General features: G+C 40.2%; 1 protein-coding gene across 3 annotated transcripts in view; it reads right to left on the bottom strand.

Moving 5' to 3' along the window:
* LOC102313517 (enhancer of polycomb homolog 1) overlaps positions 1-23,051 on the bottom strand; it is a 35,293-nt gene extending 12,242 nt beyond the window's left edge. For 2 of the 3 annotated variants that reach the window (XM_005918027.3, XM_014332315.2), the window contains exons 1-2: positions 14,735-15,409; positions 2,164-2,323 (exon numbers count right to left, since the gene is read on the bottom strand). In XM_005918027.3, the coding sequence (XP_005918089.1) occupies positions 2,164-2,323; positions 14,735-14,887 (313 nt within the window). In that variant the 5' untranslated portion in view covers positions 14,888-15,409. Of the gene's footprint in view, positions 1-2,163; positions 2,324-14,734; positions 15,410-16,669; positions 16,766-22,626 lie in introns of those variants that run through there. The other variant, XM_005918028.3, reaches the window with a different exon arrangement.
* Between the last annotated feature and the right edge of the window lie 203 nt (positions 23,052-23,254).

Below are 23,254 nucleotides of genomic sequence, written 5' to 3'. Positions count from 1 at the left end.
AGTGCGTTACGCCTACTGCTCCCTTTTCCCACCTCAAATTTTTAGGCCAATCTGTTATATGCCATTTAAACATCAGTATCACCGAAGCAGTTTCCATTCAGAAAGCACTACGAGGATGCAACCCTAAAGCCATGTGGCATCTGAAACGCCCTGATGTACAGGAGGCAGGCATCAACCAATGACCTTAAGTAACCATAAACATTGCTTTTGTCCAAAATGTGCGTTTATGACAGTAAACCATTTTTAATCCGAGGCGGCCATAAAACTGCTTCGAAAACCTGCATCGAAGCAACGCCCTGACCAATTGAGAGCCAAAGCAGAAAGATGCCCGTGTACCACTTAAAGTGGACATTAAAACACTGCATGTATAAAGTCTAAGTTACACCATGGATCCCTGCTCCTAAAAACAGACACTGATTTAACATTGTCTGTAAAGCTTTTAAGAAATGCTTAAAGGTTTTTAAACATGTTAAGCACAATCTTGTGCCATTACAGAACAGCAGTAAGTGGTTCTTCCTTGTTTGGCTAGCTGCATTGAAACATGGAAGTCTGTTTATTGTTAGCCTGTTTGAGTCACCGGACGGACGGACGGACGGACACACACACACACACACACACACACACACACACACGCACGGACACACACACGCACGGACACACACACACGGACACACACACACACGAAAAGTAACTTCCCAGGTAAGTACGTAGCAATTCAAACATCTTACCAGGGATGTTACTGGAAAAACGATTATTGATGTTACTGGTAAGCCTTGAAGTGGTCTGGACTGAATCCTTTAGCAGGCTAAGCCACATGGTTGACACCCTAGCTTGATCTTACTGATCTAATTCTGGGCTTCTCAGGAGGGCCACAAATGCACCACAGCTTCACAAAGAAAATGAATACAAAAAAAAAAAAAAAAGTGAGTCATTTTGAGTTCATTAACAACAGAATCTGAAGCGAATTTGCATTCTTGTAGTTTGTTTAAAGCCAAGGAGTCTCATCTCAGACGTTCAAATAACCACATTTATTTTGCCTGAGACCTCACAGCCAGCAGCATTTATGCAGGCGCATCTGCCAAAATCAAATTAAAACATCTATGCTAACTGAACTTATACCTGCAGAACAAAATGTGTAGATCAAAGTATTTGCAGTTTCAGCTTTAAAATGAAACCCTCACTTCAGATTTAATTACACCAATTCACTTTCATCTTGAGATGCCAATTAAGCACAATAGATGGGCTAGATGGTTATTGAAGAGTAAAAAGGCAAATTCACTTTCACCAGCCAGGGCCATTAATTTGAACATTTTTAACATTCAGCATCTTTTCACACCACTGACTTAAATATATAAAAGGTTTTTATATGCATGGAAAATGGCAGGTCTGCTTTTGTAGAATTTTAGATACTTTTGTATAAACACTAAACTTTCAAGACTAAGACTGATGCAAACTGGGTTTTCTACTTGTTTCAACCCATCCAAGCCTCAGACTAATTTCAAGGTTTTCTCTAACTAGACAAAACATGTCATTTGATAACATTGTATGTTTCAGGTACAGCAAATTGCTTTTCTTTTGAGAAACAATCACAGCAAACCACTTGTGACACAGCCATGGTTACTAAACGAAGCCATGTAGCAAAATAATTTCCTCCAATTTCACTACTGGAACAGGCAATCTCAAGTTATATAGAAAAACATGACAACTTCAAGCTAACAAAGCTTAATGCCAATAAAAATGATAAAAGATCTCAATCACCTAAACTGGCTGGGATTTTACACTCTAAGTAGCAGCCAACTTTCTACTTTATTAAGTGGCTTGCTTTCAATACAGGATATATTTAAATGTCAGTTCAGGTCACCTTTCCCCCCTTGCTTCTTGGAAAAACTCTAGGGCTACAGAGCTGAGGGGAAAGTAAATCTAATAACATGAGTGACGATTTTCAAATTAGAAAAGCAAGTAACACTGATGTGAAGTGTTCAACTCATTGCAGCGTATAATCTTTGCTCAGCAAGCCCCCACGTGTCATTTAACACATTTGAAATAAATGAAGGGAACGCCATTATAGGCTAATGAAAACAACTGGGGCCCCTAATCTGCTACATCACACTCATTTTCTCTGCTTTCTGCATCACAAACTTTCCATTAGAGAAGCCCACTTACGCTGTATGTGAATTAGCTGCTTTGGCATCTTGAAATCTCCAGGGTAGAGGGAGTCGTAATAGGTGATGTTGCTCTCCGCCTCCGGTACTGGGATGACCATGTTGTCCCGCTTCTCGCCATAGACCTGCTGTGCCGAGATGGCCCGCTGGAGATGGTGTTCCTAAAAGAAACACGGAGACGAGGTGAGGATGATGTCCTCTTCAAAACAAAACTTAGCAAAGTACTTTTCTTGAAATCAGCAGGCTGATATGAAGGCAAGAGACAGAATATCAATGCTGATGCTTTGTAAACATTGTTAAAAACAACTATCAACCGATATGATCGCCAAGCTGAAGGACAGACATGTCGAGTTGGGTTTAAGGCCATTTTAAAGGTTTGTTTTTTGTTTTAACTGCAAAATTTCATTCTTAGAATGCTTTGACAACGATAAAATAAAATATTAGGTTAATTTAAAAAACAAAAACAAAACTCATGACGTCAGCAGAAAGAATGCTTTGTGCCAGATTTGGCAACGAGTTAATTTGCTGGTACCTTGCTAGGCAAACACACAGTATTAAATTAACTATAGAATAGAAATCCATACCCAGTGGATTGCGTCTAATCAGACTTCAGCTTCTGTGATACTTAATCTAACTTTAAAACTTCTGATATAGCCAGCAGATATTCAGGCAAGAATTTCTGCTTCTGTTTGCAAACTCCTAATGTGATGGCCAGTACCAGACTCAAATGGAAAGAACTAAACATCTCATCTAATGCCTACAGAATTTACATGCAGAAGTTGTTCATAGAAATTAGACTATTTTAAAAATATCAACATTGTATGGGTCAAGCGATAGTATGGTCACGTAATACTCTCATATGCATAATTATAACCCGACCTTGCTTGTCCAGGGATTGTCAAATACAAGGGAAACCGCTTCAGTCGATCATCTCATTCAAGCATATTTTAACCAACAGATCCCTCCATAAATACTTATTTGTATACCTCATTCAAAGCTAAGCACGAAAAATATTGAACAACAAACCAGTGCGTGTATTACTTAAAATAAAATGTGATATCCTTTACACACAGAGCTGTGCAATCAAATTTTAATTGAAATTACATTTCGTCTTCATGGGAATAGCAAAAACAAGATAATCAAAACTATCACTGTGCCATAACACTTGCAATAATTGTCTTGTTTTCCCTTTAAACACGTCCTTTTACTTTTGCCTCAAGTCCAAAACAAACTTTCCAAACTTGGAGATTCTGTTAATTTGAATTCACCCTTATGATTCAAATGGAGGGGAAAGTAAGGCCAAGGAAATCTGCTTAAATAAAAGTATCCAGACCAAAATAATTGCAATTTTTTTCTGTAATTAAGACACCCCAAGACCACATTAAAAATACACATGAATTTGGACAACTGCAGTAATATTCTCTTGCATGCAGGCATTACTGAAAATTCTCAGTGTGATATGGTTTGGGCTAGCAGGTTATGCACGAGAGTAAGCCAACTCCAGCTACTGGCACAGTCTTTGTACTTGGGAACTGACAGATTAAAGTTCGACCAACATCCAAATGAACTGGTTTAATTCTAAAACGCACTTCTATCAGGCGATATCTAGAAAAGCTGGGGTGACTGTAAAGAACTTGTAACCCTGCAAACGGAGTTCCAGGAGGAAACCAGACATGCACAAGCTCCAAAAATGACAAACACTTCTTGAACACAGCTAACTGTCAGTCTTGTACACAGCTCAGTATCAACATAACCATCAGTGCCTGCTCATGCTTACTTTGTTGGAAAAGTTGATCAAAGACTAAAGACATTTCCTGTTTATTTTTAGTTTGATGTCAGCTCCACTGAATGAGTACAGCTTATTCAGTGATGAATATGTTTTACATACATTCAAAATGCAAGCCAGTTTAAAAACATTGGCAACAGTTAGTAGTGAAGTGAAATGCATCAGGAAAAAACAGGTCACCAAATAAGTTTAAATGATTATTATTACCTGTGTGTCTTTAAATCACTAGCCAAACATTATGTGAAAACAACTGAAGACAACTCCTCACAAAGGATTTGTTTTGGTGCTTTTGTTTTCTCAAACTTGACTGCTACTACAAGCCTTTATTGTAATATGGACTTAGAGAAATACGCTCTGCACAAATCAAAATGAAAATAAACAATGAAACTCGCACTGGAAATTAATTCAAACTAAATTTAACCAAAAACAAAAATTCAAACATATAAAACACATATGTAGTTTGGATCCTAATAAAAACAAGAAATAACAATTTAGCTCTAAAAGTACAAGTTTTAGCTAAACGATCCAATCATTATCTTGAGAGCAGAAATGGAGGCTAACAACATTTTTTGCCTCATGGCAGGTAAATAAGAGATGGAAGCCTACTGCTGCCAAGATTGCAAGCTTGCTGAGGGAATAAGCCGGAAAGCAGGAAGGCAGGCAGACAGGCTGCAGGACTGACTAACTGGTTTGTTGGCGGGCTGTTTGTCTGAAGAGTCTGAGCTGCAGAGCCTTTGGCCCAGAGCCGGGCACCAAGCCACTGGCAGGCATTTTGTCAACAAGGCAGCGTGCTTCTGGCCTCGTACAACAGCTCTCCGGAGAGAGGGTGTGTTTATCGTTTTCCCCACGGCTGTCAGACATACAAGAGTAGTTTGGGGGGGGAGGGGAAGTATTAATGCCCAGAGAAGGTTGATAAAGTAAGTGAATGAGTCAGTAACTGGTCCGTTATTCAAAGCAACTGAACTTTGTCTGTTGCCAAAAAAATCCCTAATAAGTCCGTTACCGTTGTATAATCACATTTATCCTAGCTTAGATGGGCTTCGGGAAGGTGACCACAGTTTGTCAGGAATAAATGCACCAAATCTGTGATAACATGCTACCACAAGTGCATTTGTTTTTACGTGACTGCACAAAAAAAAAAAAAATGTTCATAACTGGGCTATGAAGACAATGAAGGGCTGGGCTACTTTAAACGATGCTTTGGTATTTGTTTGTAATTCTGGTCACTTACATAATAGTTAATTTATTTGAGTAAATGAACCCGGCTTAAAAAGGTTTTTATTTTATCTGTTTTTCTGCATTTTAACACCTTGTTTTTGGTTCTGATCATTTGAGAAGAAAGATGCTCATGCTTGAATAACTCAAACTCCAATGCTGACAACTGTCCTTTAGCTCTGGTTCAAGCCTCTTGGGGGGGAAAAAGGCAAAACTTCCTCTCTGCAGGAAAAACCCAGATAATCCATAAACAAATTCTGAGGAGGAAGTACTGAACGGCTACATTCAGACTCAGCCAACTGGACACCTAGTGCCCCCCCTCAAAAAACATCAGCTGTGCAGATAACGGTGGAGCCACTGCTGCTTCTTTAGTCACCGGATGTGTTTGCATTTTACATGCTTCCATTTGCCCAACATGTACCAGGTCATATTAGTGCCTCACAACTTGTCTGATAGACTGAAGCAGATGAGAGTAGAAAATACTGCACATATGCTGAGTGCATTACTTGAAAGATTAGCTTAATATATTTAATAATATAATATATGAGCATCCACCATTCAAAAGCATAACAAATCCCATTTTTCCAGCTTAGCTGACATAACACATTTCCCAGTGTTAAAAAGGATCAGTGTGATGCACCACCAAGCTTGGCACACAGAAGTAGAGACCCTGCAACATGTGCAGTAGTTAAGTGATCGAAACATTAACATGAGAAATGTAACTTCTGAACTTGGTCTTCTGAAAGAGGCAAAACAAGTGAAAAAAGATCAATTTTCTCTTTACAACACCAAGCTGCCATTTCAACACACCAGAGATTTTACTGTTATTCAGACTCTTACAGAGACCTTGAAACATTGCTGCTCTACCACATTGAGGACAACGTATACAATCTCATATGGTCTGCAGTCATTTATTATATATAACAAATGCAATCAGATGAGGACCATCTACGAGACAAAACTGCAAAATGTGGACTAACCATCATAACAAAACTAATTATTTTAGAGATGTTTTTCAGAACTATCCAGTCAGAAACTACCAGTGGAAATAAAAGGAAATAAACAGAGATTAAGGTGATTTTATTTCATGAAAAACATGATTTTGGTGAATTTTCAAGGGAGTATCCACAGTGGCTGCTTTTTCACAGGTTTTAATCAACATCTGTTTTTACCAATTAAACAAACAAATTTGTATTCCAAATAAATATAATTATAATGAATGATTACTCATACCTGTTACCTGTAAACAGCAAGTCACAAGAAAAACAATATAAAAACTGTTAGGAAAGCAAATTTGACAAAGTCTGACCTTCAATTTATAAGTTTGTGCCGTCATCCGCAAAACTTTCGGTCTACAGTCCTAAATCTACTTTATGGTGTCCCAGAGCAGTGTTCATCACCACCATTTGCACTTTTTGGGCCTGACAATATCCTGCACAGTCTGTTTAGTACACCCGAGGCGAGCGGTTGTCTTTTACATTTATCGTTGCCATGTGGTGCTGCGATCTGTTCTGAGAATGCAGATTCAGCCAGGGACTCTTTCTCCCCCCCCTTTCCTAATAGCCTCTCCATGGTGCCCTGCAAACATAACCCAACCTGACTGGAGTATACTTGAAAGACATTACTTATTTACTTTGTGCATTTCAATATTAAGTTTCATTCCATTTTAGTTTTTAAAAATGATCAAAACTGTAACATTTCTATTAAATAACCTCTAATGTACACTAACAGTGTGTAATATTGTCTGCTAGCAAGTAGAGCAGGGCGATATGGCCAAAAATATTTATCACGATATATATTTGAAAATTTGCGATAACGATATAACGACGATATAATTGATGCGAGACAAAATACAACTCCACAACATTACTAGCGCAAAAAGACAACCTTCCATTTATTTTCACTTAAACAAGAAGCTGGTTTTTATGTACATTAAAGCTTTATAAAAATTAACAGTGCAAATGCAAATTCCTTGCTGAAAGTTTAACCAAAAGGCATTTCCAGTAGAAATGGGCTGACATATCCTGAGCATAACCATGTATAATATCCACTGAAGTTAAAAAGAGGTGCTTTGCAACATTAAACTGCAGTGTGCAGTACGTATTTTTCGGACCATAAGGTGCACGGGATTATAAGGCACATTAAGCGAAACAAAGCAGTCAGATAAATCAAACTTTATTAAACTCATTCTTCTTGCTTCCTCCACTTCTGTACCATTGATTCATTAATGTTGAATTCTCTGGCAGCTGCTCTATTCCCATGTTGTTGCTATAAACCAAAAAAAAAAAAAAAAAACGTGCAGTATATTAATGACTAACCTCGTATTGTGGATGGATTATCTCAGTTGTTCTCCTGACTGAAGTTTGGTCCGTTTACAGCATCCTGCCATGCGATTGCATTTGTCTCTAACCATGAGGAACCTTCACGTTAACTTTTATAAGTGGAAAAGTGTTAGTGTTCGTCCTCCAGCTTCACTGTTTATGTTATGCTAACATAGCTGTGTCGCTAGCGATCACGTAGCACATCATTATATACCAGCTAGCCCAACTTCAGTAACCCTACAAACGTCACTGCTGTTTAGTTTCCTGTCTTCATTTATGTTGGAAGTGATAGCAGAGCTGTACGTTTGATTTTTTTCAGAAATCTCTCAGTCAGAACATGCTATATCATGCTTAGGTAACTAGCGAAACTAGCGAGCTAACTTCCGCTAGCTTCCTGCTAACTTCTAACTCCGTTAAATGTAATAACTTTTGTTTTCATGGATGCCTGGAAGTTAAACTTTATAGTTACACCTGGTAAAGCAGCAATGCTGATCGTTTTATTAAAGATGAAAGAATTTAGACAGTTTTTAACTCTAGTGATGCTGCAGTGTTGTTTGACCTGAAGCATACGGAGTTTAGGACCCAGATTACTCCCAGATTTAAGAGCATCTTAGTCCGACAAATACGACAATAACGACGGCCGCTTGCATGTTCTGCAAAAAAATGTGCTTTGTTGTGTATCTGACGGACAAACACCAAACCAGTTCCACATCACTGAAGTTGCACCATTTTTACAAACCAATTCTGGTTCATCTGTTTCACTCAACAATCGGCCATGTGCGTATGAAAACAAAGGCACTGCGCATGCGCGTTTTACTCCATTCTATCGCGATATTTCATTTTCCTATCGTTGCCTAACATTATACCGGTATTACCGTGAACGGTATAATATGGCCCAGCCCTACTAGCAAGCTTTTCGTGGCTAATCTTGTTATGCATTTGACTGGAGAGCCACCACAAACCGTTTGCCTTATAAGTTATCTTTAATTTAAAGATCACAAAGAGCTCTTTCAAACTATATGCCCAAATAACATTTTCATCGTGTCTTTGTTACATCTTTCTTCTACTTTATTTCCACCTTTTCGTTCTCACCTCAAGCCACATCTCTTGAACTGGTTCTAATAAAAAAATAAAAAAGTCCACAACTTGATGTTTATTCCTCATATTGTTGCAAGATAGTTATAAGCTAACGTCACACCAGCTAGTATTAGCCTTGTGTATCCTAAAAACCACACTCTGAGAAACATTTAAGAGTTAAGTGCTCCATGTCCAACAGTGTTAGAACCACTTCAAAAATGTCACTAACAGCAGCACTGGCAAGCAGAAAAGACCAGGATATCCTCATCTCACCCCAGTATTGTTGTTCATTGGCTCTTTAACTCATGACTTCTTTCACAAAGTTTTACAGCCTCCTCAAGAGTAAATAGATGTGGAAACAACGAATACTGATAGCTGAGGTAAACTCAGTGCAGATGAACAACAGCCAGAGTTTGTCCTAGAGCAGCCGCTGTAGCTAAAACTAGGCAGGATAAGAAAATAGAATTTGGGGTACTGTAATCTACCAAAATCTAGTAGTCAGGTTTTACACACTGTACCTTTAGGTTTTTCAGTTTTATCATCTAGCACTGCATTATTCTAATTATACTGACCAATTAGAGCTCAACTGCTTGACTTATTCTATTTTGTGACATACCTGCCTTACTTTACTTTCCATGTTCTAATGGTTCTGGGTTTATTTTAATGTTTTCTTATTTCTCTGTTCCACCTTTTTAAATTTAGTTTAATCACCAATTAATTTGTGCATTCCCTTTGTATCAGTCTTACAGGCCAGTCATTCATCTGATCTGCACCAACCTGCATGAATGAAACCATACAAATACCTTTTAAACATGCAACATATGCCACCACACCCCTCTGCACTTCTACACTTATATGTTCCCATCTTATTCCAAGTCTGCTTCCGGGTCCCTCTGCTATGAGGAAAAACTTTATCGACTAAACAGCCTTGAGCAAAAACACATCGCCTGCCAAACCTAATCAAGCAACGTGGTTGTTTACTTTCCTGGCTGTGGTCATTTGCCTGACAATAAATAAAGTCAGATTGAGATGAACAGTCAGAATACAGAGCATTGGCCGATGCCCTCGTACACACACACTTGCACTCGTTTCCTCAAATACACAGAGGAGTCCAGAAATAGCCCTCTAAAATGACCACATCGATCACTGTCAAGTCTGCTGAGCCAGCCGCGGCCTCCTCCACCTTCTCCAGTCTCGCCTCTGACAGCTACTGTCCCCGACACTGTAAATGCCACTTAACATGATGGACAGCCGCAAGGGACAGTCTAGTAAGAGGCTGTTGAGGGATGCTTAGCCACAGTACAAAAGCAGTTTTATGCAGCGTGTGTGGGAGAGAACGATATTCAACACCAAGAGTAAAAGAGGTGGGAAAGTAATGGCAGCTACGAGCCTGGGTTTTTCTCCACAGTTCGTCAATTCAAACTCTGTGGGGCAGTTTGTAAAGTAACAAGCAATTAACTGAGCAACTTTCCATCCCGCTTCACACATTAAAAGAAATGGGGAGAGAATTTGCCTCGGTCCAGACCTTTGATTCACTCCAATTCAGCCAATTTTATAAGACGATCCAAGTCTTTGCAACTTGAATGCAGCCTCATAAGTTAATAAAGCTGTGATAATTTACCAACCCCAGTCTAAAATGTGCATAGTCACCTTCCGGGGATTACCATTGACGTCATTAGCCATTCGCAGATCCAAATGCTCTACAATGAGTCCCCACCGAAAATAACAGATCATCCAAATTCTTTCTACTCAAATAAAATGATCAGTGTGGCTGTGCCCAGACGTTATTATGAAGTTTGGTTTTCAGGAATCCGTAAAGAGAGGTTACACGGTTTAGTTAGAAGAGAATTAGCTAGTTAGTTTAAATCTAATGATGACAGACCATTTTCTAACTTAGTTAGACTTAGTAAACATATAGCTCTGCTTTGGAAGTACATTAATAAAGAAAAGTAGAGAAGCGAGGAGGGTTTGTGAATGTGGGCTAGTTGATGTAAATGACTGGTACCTCCTGGCTCGTGTTACCCGAGGTACAGAGGTCGGGTTAGGTTGACAAACAGTGAAAAACAGGGAAGATACAGACTTAAGATGTTGACTGTCCCCAACGGACAAGAAAGCTTGTAGAAGATGACAAACAAGTTATGTGCAGTGTTAAAATAAAGCCGCTAGCTACTGTTAGCCATGCTCTGAAAATTGTCACACCAATGTTATGCACAGCACTATACATTTTAGCAGCATCTAAATCATGTTTTGGTTCATTCACAATGTGATTAGTGTTAAAATCCCTTAAAGTCAGCTGGAGGGGAGGAAAACCAAACAGAAAAAAGGCAGAACTAACAGGAAACTGCAAAGATTTCCATCAACCAGACTCATTGCCACTGTACATGGACTGATCATGCTTAGATCCCTTGAATGACAATTTTAAGCCAGGACTGTAAATGCACACAGCAACTGTATATACGCTGTTTGACTGTTTTCTTGAACTGAGCAGCCCTGGTTTACATGTATAGTTTACACACTCATTCTTTAATTAATGGGTCACAGAGTGAGCAATTCCACAGGAGTTGTAACCCATCTGGCAAACTTGCCAACTCACTGGCCTGAAAACCCTTCCTGGAACCTGGTGCACAAACACGTCCAGAACCAATCTGTCAACAGTCAAACGGAAAGTGAAACAGCTGACGCAGGAAGCTATCTAGTTGACATCGTGGAGCCAGCAGAGACTTTGGACAGGTGACATGCCCCACTTTCCCACCCAGCAAGGTCACAAGCAACAAAAAAGAAAAAACCTGGTGTCCCGCCAGAGCATGTGGCTGTGTGTATGTACAAGAAGCGTGTCTGGAAAAGAGGCAAAAACAGATGCCTGTGGGTTCCCAGCAGGGCTGCAGACACTGACCTCACTTTCACCCAAACGTAAACACAAGACGAAGTGTCTGGCTCCAAAACAAACACGCTACATGTGCTGAGGGAATTTCAGCAGTGACAGCTCTTTGGTAGATCTACGCTACCAGAAATACACAAACACGCAGAGACCGGCCTGTTGGACAGAGATACGACGGTTGAAAGCGTTGACTATTCGTGTGCCAAGCAGGGTTACAAGCGTTACGAGGTGTCCCGTTGCCCAAGCTGAGCAGAAAGATGGACATGGAAGCGCAAAGTTGTGAGTTCTCAATGCCATGAGTTCAGCTCTCTTAACTTTTGCTTAAGTTACGAGCTGGTGCAAAGTAAAGGAAAGTTGACAATTCAGTTTAAAACTTTCCTGATGTGCCAGATTTCACTAAGCGTATACCAATTCATTTTCAGTATACTCTTAGTGAGGTACAGTCTCTGCTCAGAATTGTATAAATTTAAACTGTTGAGCCATACATTGAACAGCATCACTGAAGGAAGCAGCGCAGGAAAAATGTTTTTAATGCTTGATCCTATCTGCTACCTGGTATGTTTTCCTGCTGGAAATGCAGCTAATAAAAAACAAGATGAATGCTTCGTCTATTTCAAGGTCATTTATCACCAAGAATATTGAATCTGTGAAACCATTTCACTGGCTACAACCTAGAGTGATTTCCACACCACTTCCACTGAGCTATGAGACCGAGTCAATCCCAATGCACTCATGTTTAAATGTACAAAGTCTCAAAGCTCTAATGTACAAGAGAGAGAGGGGGGAAGGTGCAATAAATGGGAAGCTGTAGCTTGATAAATTTACAATATCAATCATTTTCTGCAACACTGCTTTAATGTCATTTTTCTTATAGACTGATCTTTATAACCTCCACAACCTGTTCACTTGACGGTGCCCGACTGTGCAGAAGCAGCAGCAAATGATGCATCAACCACTCGCTTTTATGAGTGTGTGCAAAGAGCCTGGAGCAGACAGCCTGGGTTAACAGAGAAAGTTGATATCAGTTACTGCTGTGATGCCCGTCACCTGCGACTGGGCTTTTAGGCTTTGTTGAGTCAGGATAATTAACAGAGTTGGGTTTTTTCCACCCTCACAGCAGAATAATTTTGGTGCTGTCCAGAAGAAAAATAACCAGGACTGAATTTTTAAACAACTTGTTTGTATTGAGCATTGAATTTACTCAAGCATAAAATTAAGTTTTGTGCATCCAACGGTGATTTCGGGTAACAAATTGTCACTACCCTCCAAGGAGGCCCACGTGGAGCCAGAGAAAATCTGGCTATGCTGAACATACTATGCAGCGTCTCCCTGCTCGTTTCAGAAATCTTTCTATTAGAGTGTCAGACTACCCAGCACTGCATAGTCTGGCTTAAATGGTCCTGAGTGAAACATGCAAAGCTGATGCTTCCTCTGAACACTTTCAGACTGCAGAAAATAAATGCAGTTTTTGCTTTCACTGGGTCAAGCACATCGCTAAGGGAGGAAAAAAAGAAAAAGGGACCACGCATCCCTGTGCAAATTAAAACAAATAATATGTGCTCCTACAAAAGCTAAAAATACACACCAGCAGCAGCAACTACAACAACACCTCAAAATACATTTCCATCTAAAGTCTGATGCAGAATTCATAACAGACAGCTCCCAACACAGAGCGGCTGGCACGCAGCAGGCCTTGGCCTACCTCTTATGATAATATGACTGTTACATAACCAAGCACTCCAGCTGAGCAGAGCACAGACTTTGAAGTGACAGCAACCCCCACCTCCTCTTTCCTCCTTCCTGCCACCCTGATCTCCTCTGGAGCGCCACGTGCGCTGGTCTGCCAGCCCGCTGTGCCATCTGACACACTGAACCCCTGACACCGAGCCTCCACAACACCGGCTGCAACACACTTTGCTTGAATAATTTAGGGAAAAAAGTATCCAACACAGATCCCTGTAGCGATATCCCCCTCGTGTACTCAACCTTATATTTAAACATCAGGCAAGACTGCTGGGTAAGCTGTGTAGCAGACTCCTCAGAGAAGCAGATATATTGTTTAATACTCCCGGGATGAGAGCACTGCTGTGTCAGACTACTGCATAGTAAATTACATAAAAAGCGAAGAACAGGAAAAAGAAATCCCACAGGGTGCATGTGCTTTACAACCCCCCCCCCTATTTTTGAAATAATCACAACAGCCCTGTGGGATGCAACAGGAAGCAGAATTTGTTAAGTTACTTGCAGGGAGATCAAACTAGAAATACTTTCTCTAACAATTATCTGCAAGCTTTCATGAGTTCATGAGTCAACTATCAATGCACATAACCATTTAGATGCTCATCCCACAGTGGCTTAACTGTGGAGTAACAGGAAACACAAAAAGTTGCACAACAAAGTCCCAATCTTATTTTGCAACATTTACTTACACGAAAATGATAACATATGAACCAAAGCACTTTTAGGTAATTTAAACGAGCTTTTCTGGTTTATTTTGATGTTTAAATATTCCTTCTATGCATAACAGAATATGACCACATTGCAATGAGAGATGCCGGTGACAGCACCTCTGGAAAATCGACATCATTAACATATTACAGAGAAGTATCTTCTTGGTTAGAGTGACAATAAGTGATTTACCTGTGTGATTGCTGCACATGCAATAACTTAATTGCAACAACATATAATAACAAACCCACAGCGTCCATACTAATAACGAGCCGGGCTCGCCGTACGGAGAAATCATCATAAAAATGTGGCACCGGCAGCTGCATTCATGACACACAAGGCTCTGTGCAGGAAAACAGCAAGCAAACATTTACATCAAGTCAATGCAAAACGAACACCGCTGTGTTTTCTCCAATGCATGGCCGCCTTGTTGACATTTCTGACTGCTGGTAGCAAAGATGCCACATAATCTGAAATCACTAGCTCCCCCTTGCCCTGGTCCGCTGCAATTACGCCAACACAAGGCCCCGTCCTGACAGACGAGACAAAATGTCGGAATCGCTCAGGTCACATGACTCCTTTGTACTCAGAAAATCACCTCACGCACAAATATGCCGGTCAAACCGGACAATTTTATCCAATAACGACACAAAGAATCCCCGCTTAGCCCAAAAATCCGTCCGAGCCCCGTATACGAGTCGTTTGCGGCACAAAACCGTCGTGTTTCTCCTGAGAAAATTGGCGGCCATTTTGTGAAAGCTTGCGCAGAAAAAAAGAGGGACGCCTGTGATCGCCTAAAAATGAAACAAAACGTATAAATTCATATTTTCAAACGGTTAAAGCATACCGATTCCTCTTCTTTCTCCATCCCCGTCGGCATCTGCGGTACTGCCCGGTTAATTGATGCATATTCGTGTAGGTCGGGTAAATCCTCACAACGGAAGACGGGTAGTGGCTTGGAAGCGTCCAGCGCCCGTGCCCGAAACGACAATTTACTCATTTTTCACAATTCGAGGTGCAATATAAATCTATCCGATCTCCTAATATTCACAACGGTACCGAGTGGAGCTTTCATGGATGTTTCTGTGCGGTTAGTCTCTATTCTAACGTTCGAATGGTTGTAGCTTGTATTTAGGGCGTCGCCAACGGAGCCGGGGGAAGGCCCGGATCTTGGTCGCTCTCTCTCGGACTGTTTTTTTCCGACGCTCCGCTCCCTACCGTTGGTTCAGTGCGCCATGGACAACATGGCGGACATTTAAAACTCGTTTGCTCTGTTTCGCTCGGAGCGGTCCAACCCCCAGTTCGTGGACCGACCATTCCCACACAGTCCCGAGCGCTTGCGCGTTGCGGGGGTAGGGGGAAGGGGGTATTTCTTGCAAACTAACTCCGTTTCCACACATACACATAAATTATTGAAATAAGCACCGGGAATGGCCGAAATGTATATCGTAAACTAAAACGAAATAAATTTTCAAATAAATAAATTAAATGACAAAAGTAAAGTTGTTCTATACCCCCTTTATAAAATAGTAAATGAAAGAAAATAAAAATGCGATTTTAAAAACATAAATAAAAAGTGGGACTACTAGAATAACAGGACTACGGTTAAAAAAAAAAAAAAAAAAAAAAAACACAAAAAAAAAAACCCCACTGCCAACTGTATTTAGCACAACAAATAAAAAAGACAACCCTATTTAAAAATGCATTTAATATATAATGAATAATTTCTACTTTTGAAAAAGAAAAAACACTTAAAACTTTGTAAACAAATTGTAAACAAATAAAATGAATTTGAAAAAGGTATTTAATATTGCATGGTGTACATTTTCTCTATTGTGTAGTATTATTGTCATGGGTTACTTTATTGCTTCTTCTATATTTTTTTTCCTTTTAATTTTGCTGTTGTAATAAAGTGAATTTCCCAATTGTGGGACATACAAGCTATCTTACTGCAGTGTATTTTACGTTTTGGTTAACAAAATTAGAGACAGACTAGCTGCAGGCCAATGCAGCTAACAGAGATAACTGTTAACTGAGCTGAAACAACTACCGTGATTCATTACAGCTCATCAATCTGATCAACAGCCCTGCATTTATTGGCAAGGAATGACAAACAATGTCATTTAATTGTATTTTTTCCACCCAAACCTTTGTCATATATGAAAATGAATAAAAATACTACTAATTACTACTATACATTGGAAGTTTTCACTATAGTGTATTTTATGCTTTGATAAACAATACAAGAGGCACAAAAATCTTAAAAATAACTACAGCCAACGCCTTTAACACCACAGGGTAGAGACAGCCGTCCCTTTGAACCACACAGAAAGAACAACCCGGATCCACTGAAACTTATCACTCTGATCTGACCACAGCCCATCATTAAAAAACCCCAGAAACGTTTATTCCCGGTGACACGCCTCACCATATGAGCACAACGCTGCCCTCTTCTGGTCTGACAGGCAAAGGATCAAATCACCAGCATGCATGTTGGCACTCGCTGCCTGCCATTTCTCTGTGAGTGCATCACAAACTGTGTGCATCGTTTTGAGTGCATGTATTATTATATGTATCGGTTAAAAGCTTAAAAGTGACCATGCTTATCCCAGCAGGCTGAAGTTGTGGTGCTTTCAGGGTAAGACTAGCACAAAGGTATGGTTTGAGTATGCTACCCAAGTGACCCCCCCAAAGAAATACACAAAAAAAAAACAAAAAAACAACAACAACAACACACACACACAAAACCCAAACACTTACAACATTAATTTAACATTGTTACCTGTTGATGGTGGTGACATGTTTCTTAGCCAGGATCCACCCAGGTGAACTGAGGTTTTCTTTTCATCAATAAATCCATAGATGGTGCCATGAAGACCTGCAAGAAAATTGACAACAGCGCAGGGACATTTAGTCAAAAAGCTCACGCTTGATGAGTTTTTCACATGTAGTTTAAAAGGAGATTTAGATCCTGTTGGTCTGGGTGGAGCAAAAACAAAATCCACCACCTGTTTGTAATTGTCAGAAGGGCCTCCTGGTCTGGCCATCCAACAACTACACCTGGCTGTGTTGGTGGGTAACACACAAAGGCACTCAAATGGACCAAAAGGAGTTTATTTGTGTGCAACAAGGGGTTTTAAACTGAAATGGCACGTTTATTGAACATTTTCCAACAGGAAGATCTGCTTCATATTTGTACATTACTCCCGCATTCTTGCCCAACAGCACACAAAATGCAGCATCTGCAGCTCCATAATCATCATCCTTAGTCTGATATATCTACTATCCTTTCTCTGTACACGTCTAAACCCCCTCAGACATGCCTCTCTAATCCTGGTCCCTCTAAACAAGAACTTTAGCATCTTCAACTCTGCAATTTCCCGCTCGGCTTCCTCTCTTTTTTGTCAGTGCCACCGTCTCCAAACCACAGATCACAGTAGGTCATGCTACCATGTTGTAAACCTTCCCTTTCACTCTTACTGCCATCCTTCTTCTTCCAAATCCACTCCATTGTGCCTGCACTCTCTTCTTCACCTCTCTTCTGCACCGTCTCTTGCTTTGGATGGTCGATCCCAAGTATTTCAATTCATCTACCTTCAAGTACCTCTGCTCCTTGCATCGTTACTGTTACACCCATCTCCCTCTCATTCACACATGTATTCTGTCATGTTCCAACTAGGGCTGCCACGTTTAGTCGACCCATCACGATTACGTTGACTATCAAAACCGTCGACGACTAATTTAATAGTCGACGCGTCGTTTGAAGCTTCGTAAGATCCTGAAAAACGCAGAAACAAGTAGTAGGATTCAAGAGTGGAATATCGGACTGAAACAGAAGATGGCAGCACTGCATCTACAAGGATGCCAGCTGCCATTAAAGGCTAAAGAAGAAGACGCAGTTTCCAGTATCGTAGCTGAGTCGAAATTCAGTGGCCGCATCCTCTGGAGGCCGCGTTTGTAGGCCGATTACGTGACAGGCAAATTTGAAGACTCCGACAAATGCGGCTGACAAATGCATCCTCCTTTTCCCCAGATTTGAATCATGGGTTGGGCGTGTCCTTCATTGCCCAACCTATCCCAGAATTCATAGCGCGGCCCATCCAATTCCAGTTTCCAACAATGGCGGCAGCTACTTAGTTTTAATATTACACTTTCTAGGTCACAAAATAAACTTTTAAGATATTTTCAGGCAAGAATGTAGCTGTGTAAACTTCAAATAACTGCTAGGTTTATCAAGACAACACATATTCCCAAAAGTGCTCCGACGTTTTCAGAGACGAGCTGATTGGGAGCCGGCGAGAACACCGAACTCCCGGCACATCGTTTTCAGACCCGCGCGGTCTTTTGCTACTCAGGTTAAAGATGATATATAAGTCAGTTAGATAACTTAAAAATGGTATTGTTTGGCTTTGTTCAGTGTTTTATTTGTTCCTGAGTAAATCAGTTTGGCTGAGATTAAAGTTACAGTTTTCACAGCTGAATAAACGTCAAACAGAAAACTGATTAAACAGAAGTGTGAGGTGGTCGAGAATTTACTCCAGTGTCCTGTTATATTTTAGATAGCAAGGAGCAGACGGCTGAGTTTATTAAACTCCACCGAGACAACCTGCAAATTTCATTAAAAGTTTAACAAACCATCATCTTGTCTTTATCTTTAGTTAGCACATACCTGAAACACTTAAAGCTGTAAGCTAATGATAGTTATATAAGAGCAGATGCTGCTGGTGCAATAAGCTGTAGTTTTACGTCCAATGGATGATGATCTGATTAGTCGACTAATAGCAAAAATAATCGGTGACTAGTCGACTATCAAAATAATCGTTTGTGGCAGCCCTAGTTCCAACTGACTTTCATTCCTCTTCTCTCCAGAGCATACCTCCACCTCTTACAGACTCTCTTCCACCTACTCTCACCACAGATCACAATGCTGTCTGTAAACATTGTTCACAGAGACTTCTGACCTCATCTGTCCATCAGCAGTTCAAGACAGAAGAGGTTCAGAGGCAATCCCTGAACCCATCCATCACTCCTACTGCACACGTTCCCACCTCTCTTCAACAAGTCTTTCCCATACCTTCATGTCATGGCTCATCAACTCTGTCCCTGTGTAGCGACTGCAGTTCTGCATTTCACCTTTGTTCTCAAAAGTTGGCATTCTCACATTCTCCAAGATTGTTTAACACAATCTGATTAAAAAGTCTACTTGGAGACTCAGTCCCACAAAGGGGGTTATCGTCTCGATAAGTTAAACCAGGGTTTCACAACATAGCTGTGAGCGTGTTCATGTGAAAGAGTCAGTGTTGGGAGCATTTGATTTATCAAACATGGACGGGTTTGCTGGCAGCAGTGTGCCTGATTTTATAAAGTTAGATAAAACTATCGTATTAGAATAAATATAAAGATGTTAAAACACAAAATACAGGCTGGAAGTAACACAGCCGAAGGCGAGTCCACTACGTGTTTGGGTACGTGTGTGAGGAAAAGTATGAATGTCAAAGTACTTTAACCACTTTGGCCAGGAAGACTGGAAAAAAATCTAGTATATTAATGAAGTTTAGCCTATTAGAAATCAGGATGTAAAGCTGACAAACAGGTTGTCATTAGGGGAGGTTAATTTTTTTTAAATACGACAGCCACAGGCCCAGAATTCAGACATAGGCTTGGTCTATGTGCAAATTTGATATAAGTTCAACAAGTATAAACATGTGATTTACGATCATATACATGGTATATAGAACAATAAAATTGTTATAAAAAGGGTTTTTAGCCAAAAGGAAAAACCAGGAAATAGGTTTCTTTAAGAATCTATATTTATTATTAATGCTCATCAGGAAAAGAAAAAAACCTTAAGACACCTTAGAACCTGTTATTATTCACACACAAATGTCCAAGGGATTTCCAGGAATAATTCTGTTTTCTGGAGAACTAACTGATCAGTAGCTGGTGAATTAAAACCTGTTAATCTCTAATCTCAAACTTAGCCTGCTTCGGAGCTAGTTACTGCCGCAGTATATGTTACCATGGTGATCTACACCGTTAAGCAATTAATCACCTTTGTAACTCTTAAAACACTGTTAACCCCAAAGCCTGCTTTGTAAACAAAAGGCCTCAGGCGTGTCACGGCATCCTCCACCTTTGGACCTAAGCCCTTCTGTTTATCCAGTGAAACATGTCTACTACATGCGGCATCATCCAGTGTCCGCAGCAGGCTGACATTTTATGAAGGTAACTAGGTAAGGTACTTACCTTTAATTCGCTGTTAAGTGTCAGCAGACAGACAATAAGTGTTTGTTTAGATCAAGAAGGATCCCTAACCACTGATGAATCTACGTGTTGGACTTGCAGGTCTCTCCATCTCGTCTAAGAGGAGGAAATCTTTCTGCAAACAGTTGCAGTCTGACTTGGACTGGCTGCAACCACTCTCAGAGACATTGTCAAAGGTTTGCAAATCATTCCTATGCTATCTATAAATGTAGACAAATTCATCATGTTGTCATCGGTCTGAGTCACAATTCGAGGGAACTTGACTCTTATAGAAGAGGAAGGTTGCTTAGCACAAAGTTAATAGTTAAATGTGATTTTTTTTTTTTGTCTAGATGGACAGCAACACTACGTGATTTTCGATGATTTATACCTGGAAATTGCTGTATTATCAGAAACCGATTGCGGTGACCCCATTCCATATGTAACATTTATGGTAGGTTTTGGTTACAGTGTTGGTATGCTTGACAATTTCATTTGGAGCAAATACAAAACATAAATAATTGAAGTGAGATAACTTTATCTTTGGATAGAACAATAACTTTGAGGACATAGTTTGCACTTGGAAAAAAGGTGATAAATAATATATGTTTGTGCAGTGCAGAGTATTGCACTATGTTAATTAATATAACATGAATATAGTATTGTGATAATATGATATTGTGGGATGTCTGGTGAATCCCATCTTTATTAGCGAAGGTTTAAGAAGCTATTTTAGAGAGAACAACTCTGACATTTATGTCTAAAACAAGAGTAATGGGGAAAAGATCAGATTTACAAAGCATATTTTGGTGCCTACCTAAAAGGAAATTCAGTTTTATTTCTCAAATGTTAACTATCTGGGATTCAAAGTAAAGCTTTGTACCGTGATGAAGTGTGTCATCTACTGTTTTGACTGTAACCGAGCTCCCTGCTGTACGCAAACACACACGAGCCCAATTCATTTATATTAAGAGGCACAGCATTACTGTGGTCATCGACTCCTGCTGTGACACATGAAAACCTATATCTATAAGATTTTACTTGAAAAGAAATTGGCAGGCTACATTTAAGATAAAAAACTGTAAAAGGTACTTGCATTTGTCAGTACTTTTATACCTTATTTAATGATTTCTTAAAGTTTCTTATAAGCAGTTTATTTGGTATAAGTGTAAATGCAGTGTCAGTAATATTACAATGCTCGATAGTTTCCTTCTCTTAGATATTTCACCTTTTATGCTGCCTGCCACTGTCATGAGGTTATGACTAAAATATGGCTAGTGGGACATGTGCATGTTTCTAGGTTTTGAAACGAATAAAGTCTGTGTAATGCAGTTATTATAACAGCTGCTGGATGCTTTCCAAATTAGCCAAGCCCAAATTAAGCTGTATTGGAGAATAAAGCCTTGAAATCTGTTTTAATTTCCAGAAACTTTGAGTAAAGGCGTTCTGAGGACAAGGCCTCAACTGCCCTGTGGTTATGCAAAAAAGACAAGAGCTTGAGTGACATATTTTTAGTAAGTTAAGCTTGTGACCTTGAGATTTATACTTCTAAAAACATCTAAAAGAAAAAATACAAAAGAGACGACCTCGAACTAAATACATTACTTTCATACCTCACATACTTTGGGTCAGCACACAACACAAAAGTGCCATGTGGGTGGGGTTTGTCCCACAAAAAGTTCACACAATCACAGGAAAACACGAGAAACATTGTCCTCGTCTGATTTACATCCAGTCTAATGCAGAAAATGAGGCAACCCCAGCATAGTTTTTATCCCAAGCAGGCCTTTATTACTAATTATTAACTAATAATGACAGCACAACTAGTCACCATGAGGCAGTTCCCATTTGAGCTTCATCCAGCCAAGCAGGCCAGGACGGTCAGAGGTCTTCGTCTGGCTGGGTGTTTTATGAAAGGAGCTACTGTAGGTTAGATAATACAGTGGAGTGGGGCATAAGGCTATGATCCAGACCCATACAGGCCAGGGCCAAGCAGTTCCCTAGCAGACCACAGGAGCTGCCTGGCACTGTTCAGCCACACACCCTAAAGCCTATGATCCCCCAGTGCTACATTTCCAACGATGATGATGGAAATTCCAGAGAAGAAATCATATTTAAAAAATTACCTGCAGCCTCTCAAAGAGGAAGCCACCTTTTGCTCATGTTCTCTTACCCCCCTCAAATACCCCCGATCAGATTTCCGACATCTTATTTTTCCACCTAACTGTAACAACTAGAGTATTAGATTTTTTTTGTTTTATAAAAACAATAAACGTTTCATCCGAACATATCGATCCATATCACGGTCTCCTAGCTTCGGGAGGTGGCAAAGTGATTAGAAACTTGTGGTTTTAATGCTGAATCGCATCCAGCTGACCAGCCAGGAATTTGATTGCGTGTATGAAATCATCTGATGCCAGAAAACACTAATCACGATGGGCCTTTTTTCCAGGCGACCATCGATTCAAGTTAAAAACATTGCAGAAAAATACTCACCAAGTCGACCATCGGTCACACGTCGGGGATTTATAAATAGATGGGCAATATTTCTGCAAGTCAGAAGTTTAAAAAAAAAAACGACAGGCAACACGACGCAGCTAGCCACAGAGGCACCCAACTACCACTGGCGTTAGCCACAGCTACTTCTTCTAGTTGGCTTCATAATAAAAGCCGGTCGGTCCGCCGGTGTCCGGGCAGGCAGAGCCATTGTCCGGTGTAGATCTACCAAAAAACGGCTTATTTTGGCTGCTGAAAAGTCCATGTCGATGTAAAGCTGGCTGAAACTAGAGAGGTGGAAACCAAAGTGCTACTGTTGGGGGTTAACAACTTTGCTGTAAACGACGCGATCTGATTGGCCCGCCGAGGCCACCAATCACCTGTGGAGAGCACCCGACTCAAGGCGTCACGCTCCACGGGGATGGAGTGCAACGTGATTGGCTGGCGACGTCACGACGAGCGTTAGCTTGTAGCCGATTTACATGCTAAAATAAACAAATAAAAGTATAAAATGAAAGCAAATAAAGCTATATACAAAAAAAGAAAGATATGCTAAACGTAGAATAGCAAAAAAATATTTCTATTCTGTATGACTGAGGTTTTTAGATTATTACATTTTAAATTGATT

This window comes from Haplochromis burtoni, unplaced genomic scaffold, assembly GCF_018398535.1.
Source record: "Haplochromis burtoni strain Fernald_Lab_line unplaced genomic scaffold, NCSU_Asbu1 Contig_27, whole genome shotgun sequence".
In the NCBI taxonomy this organism is placed as follows: Eukaryota; Metazoa; Chordata; class Actinopteri; order Cichliformes; family Cichlidae; genus Haplochromis; species Haplochromis burtoni.
Note: the sequence above shows the minus strand (reverse complement) of the source record. Positions and strands in the feature narration are given on the sequence as shown.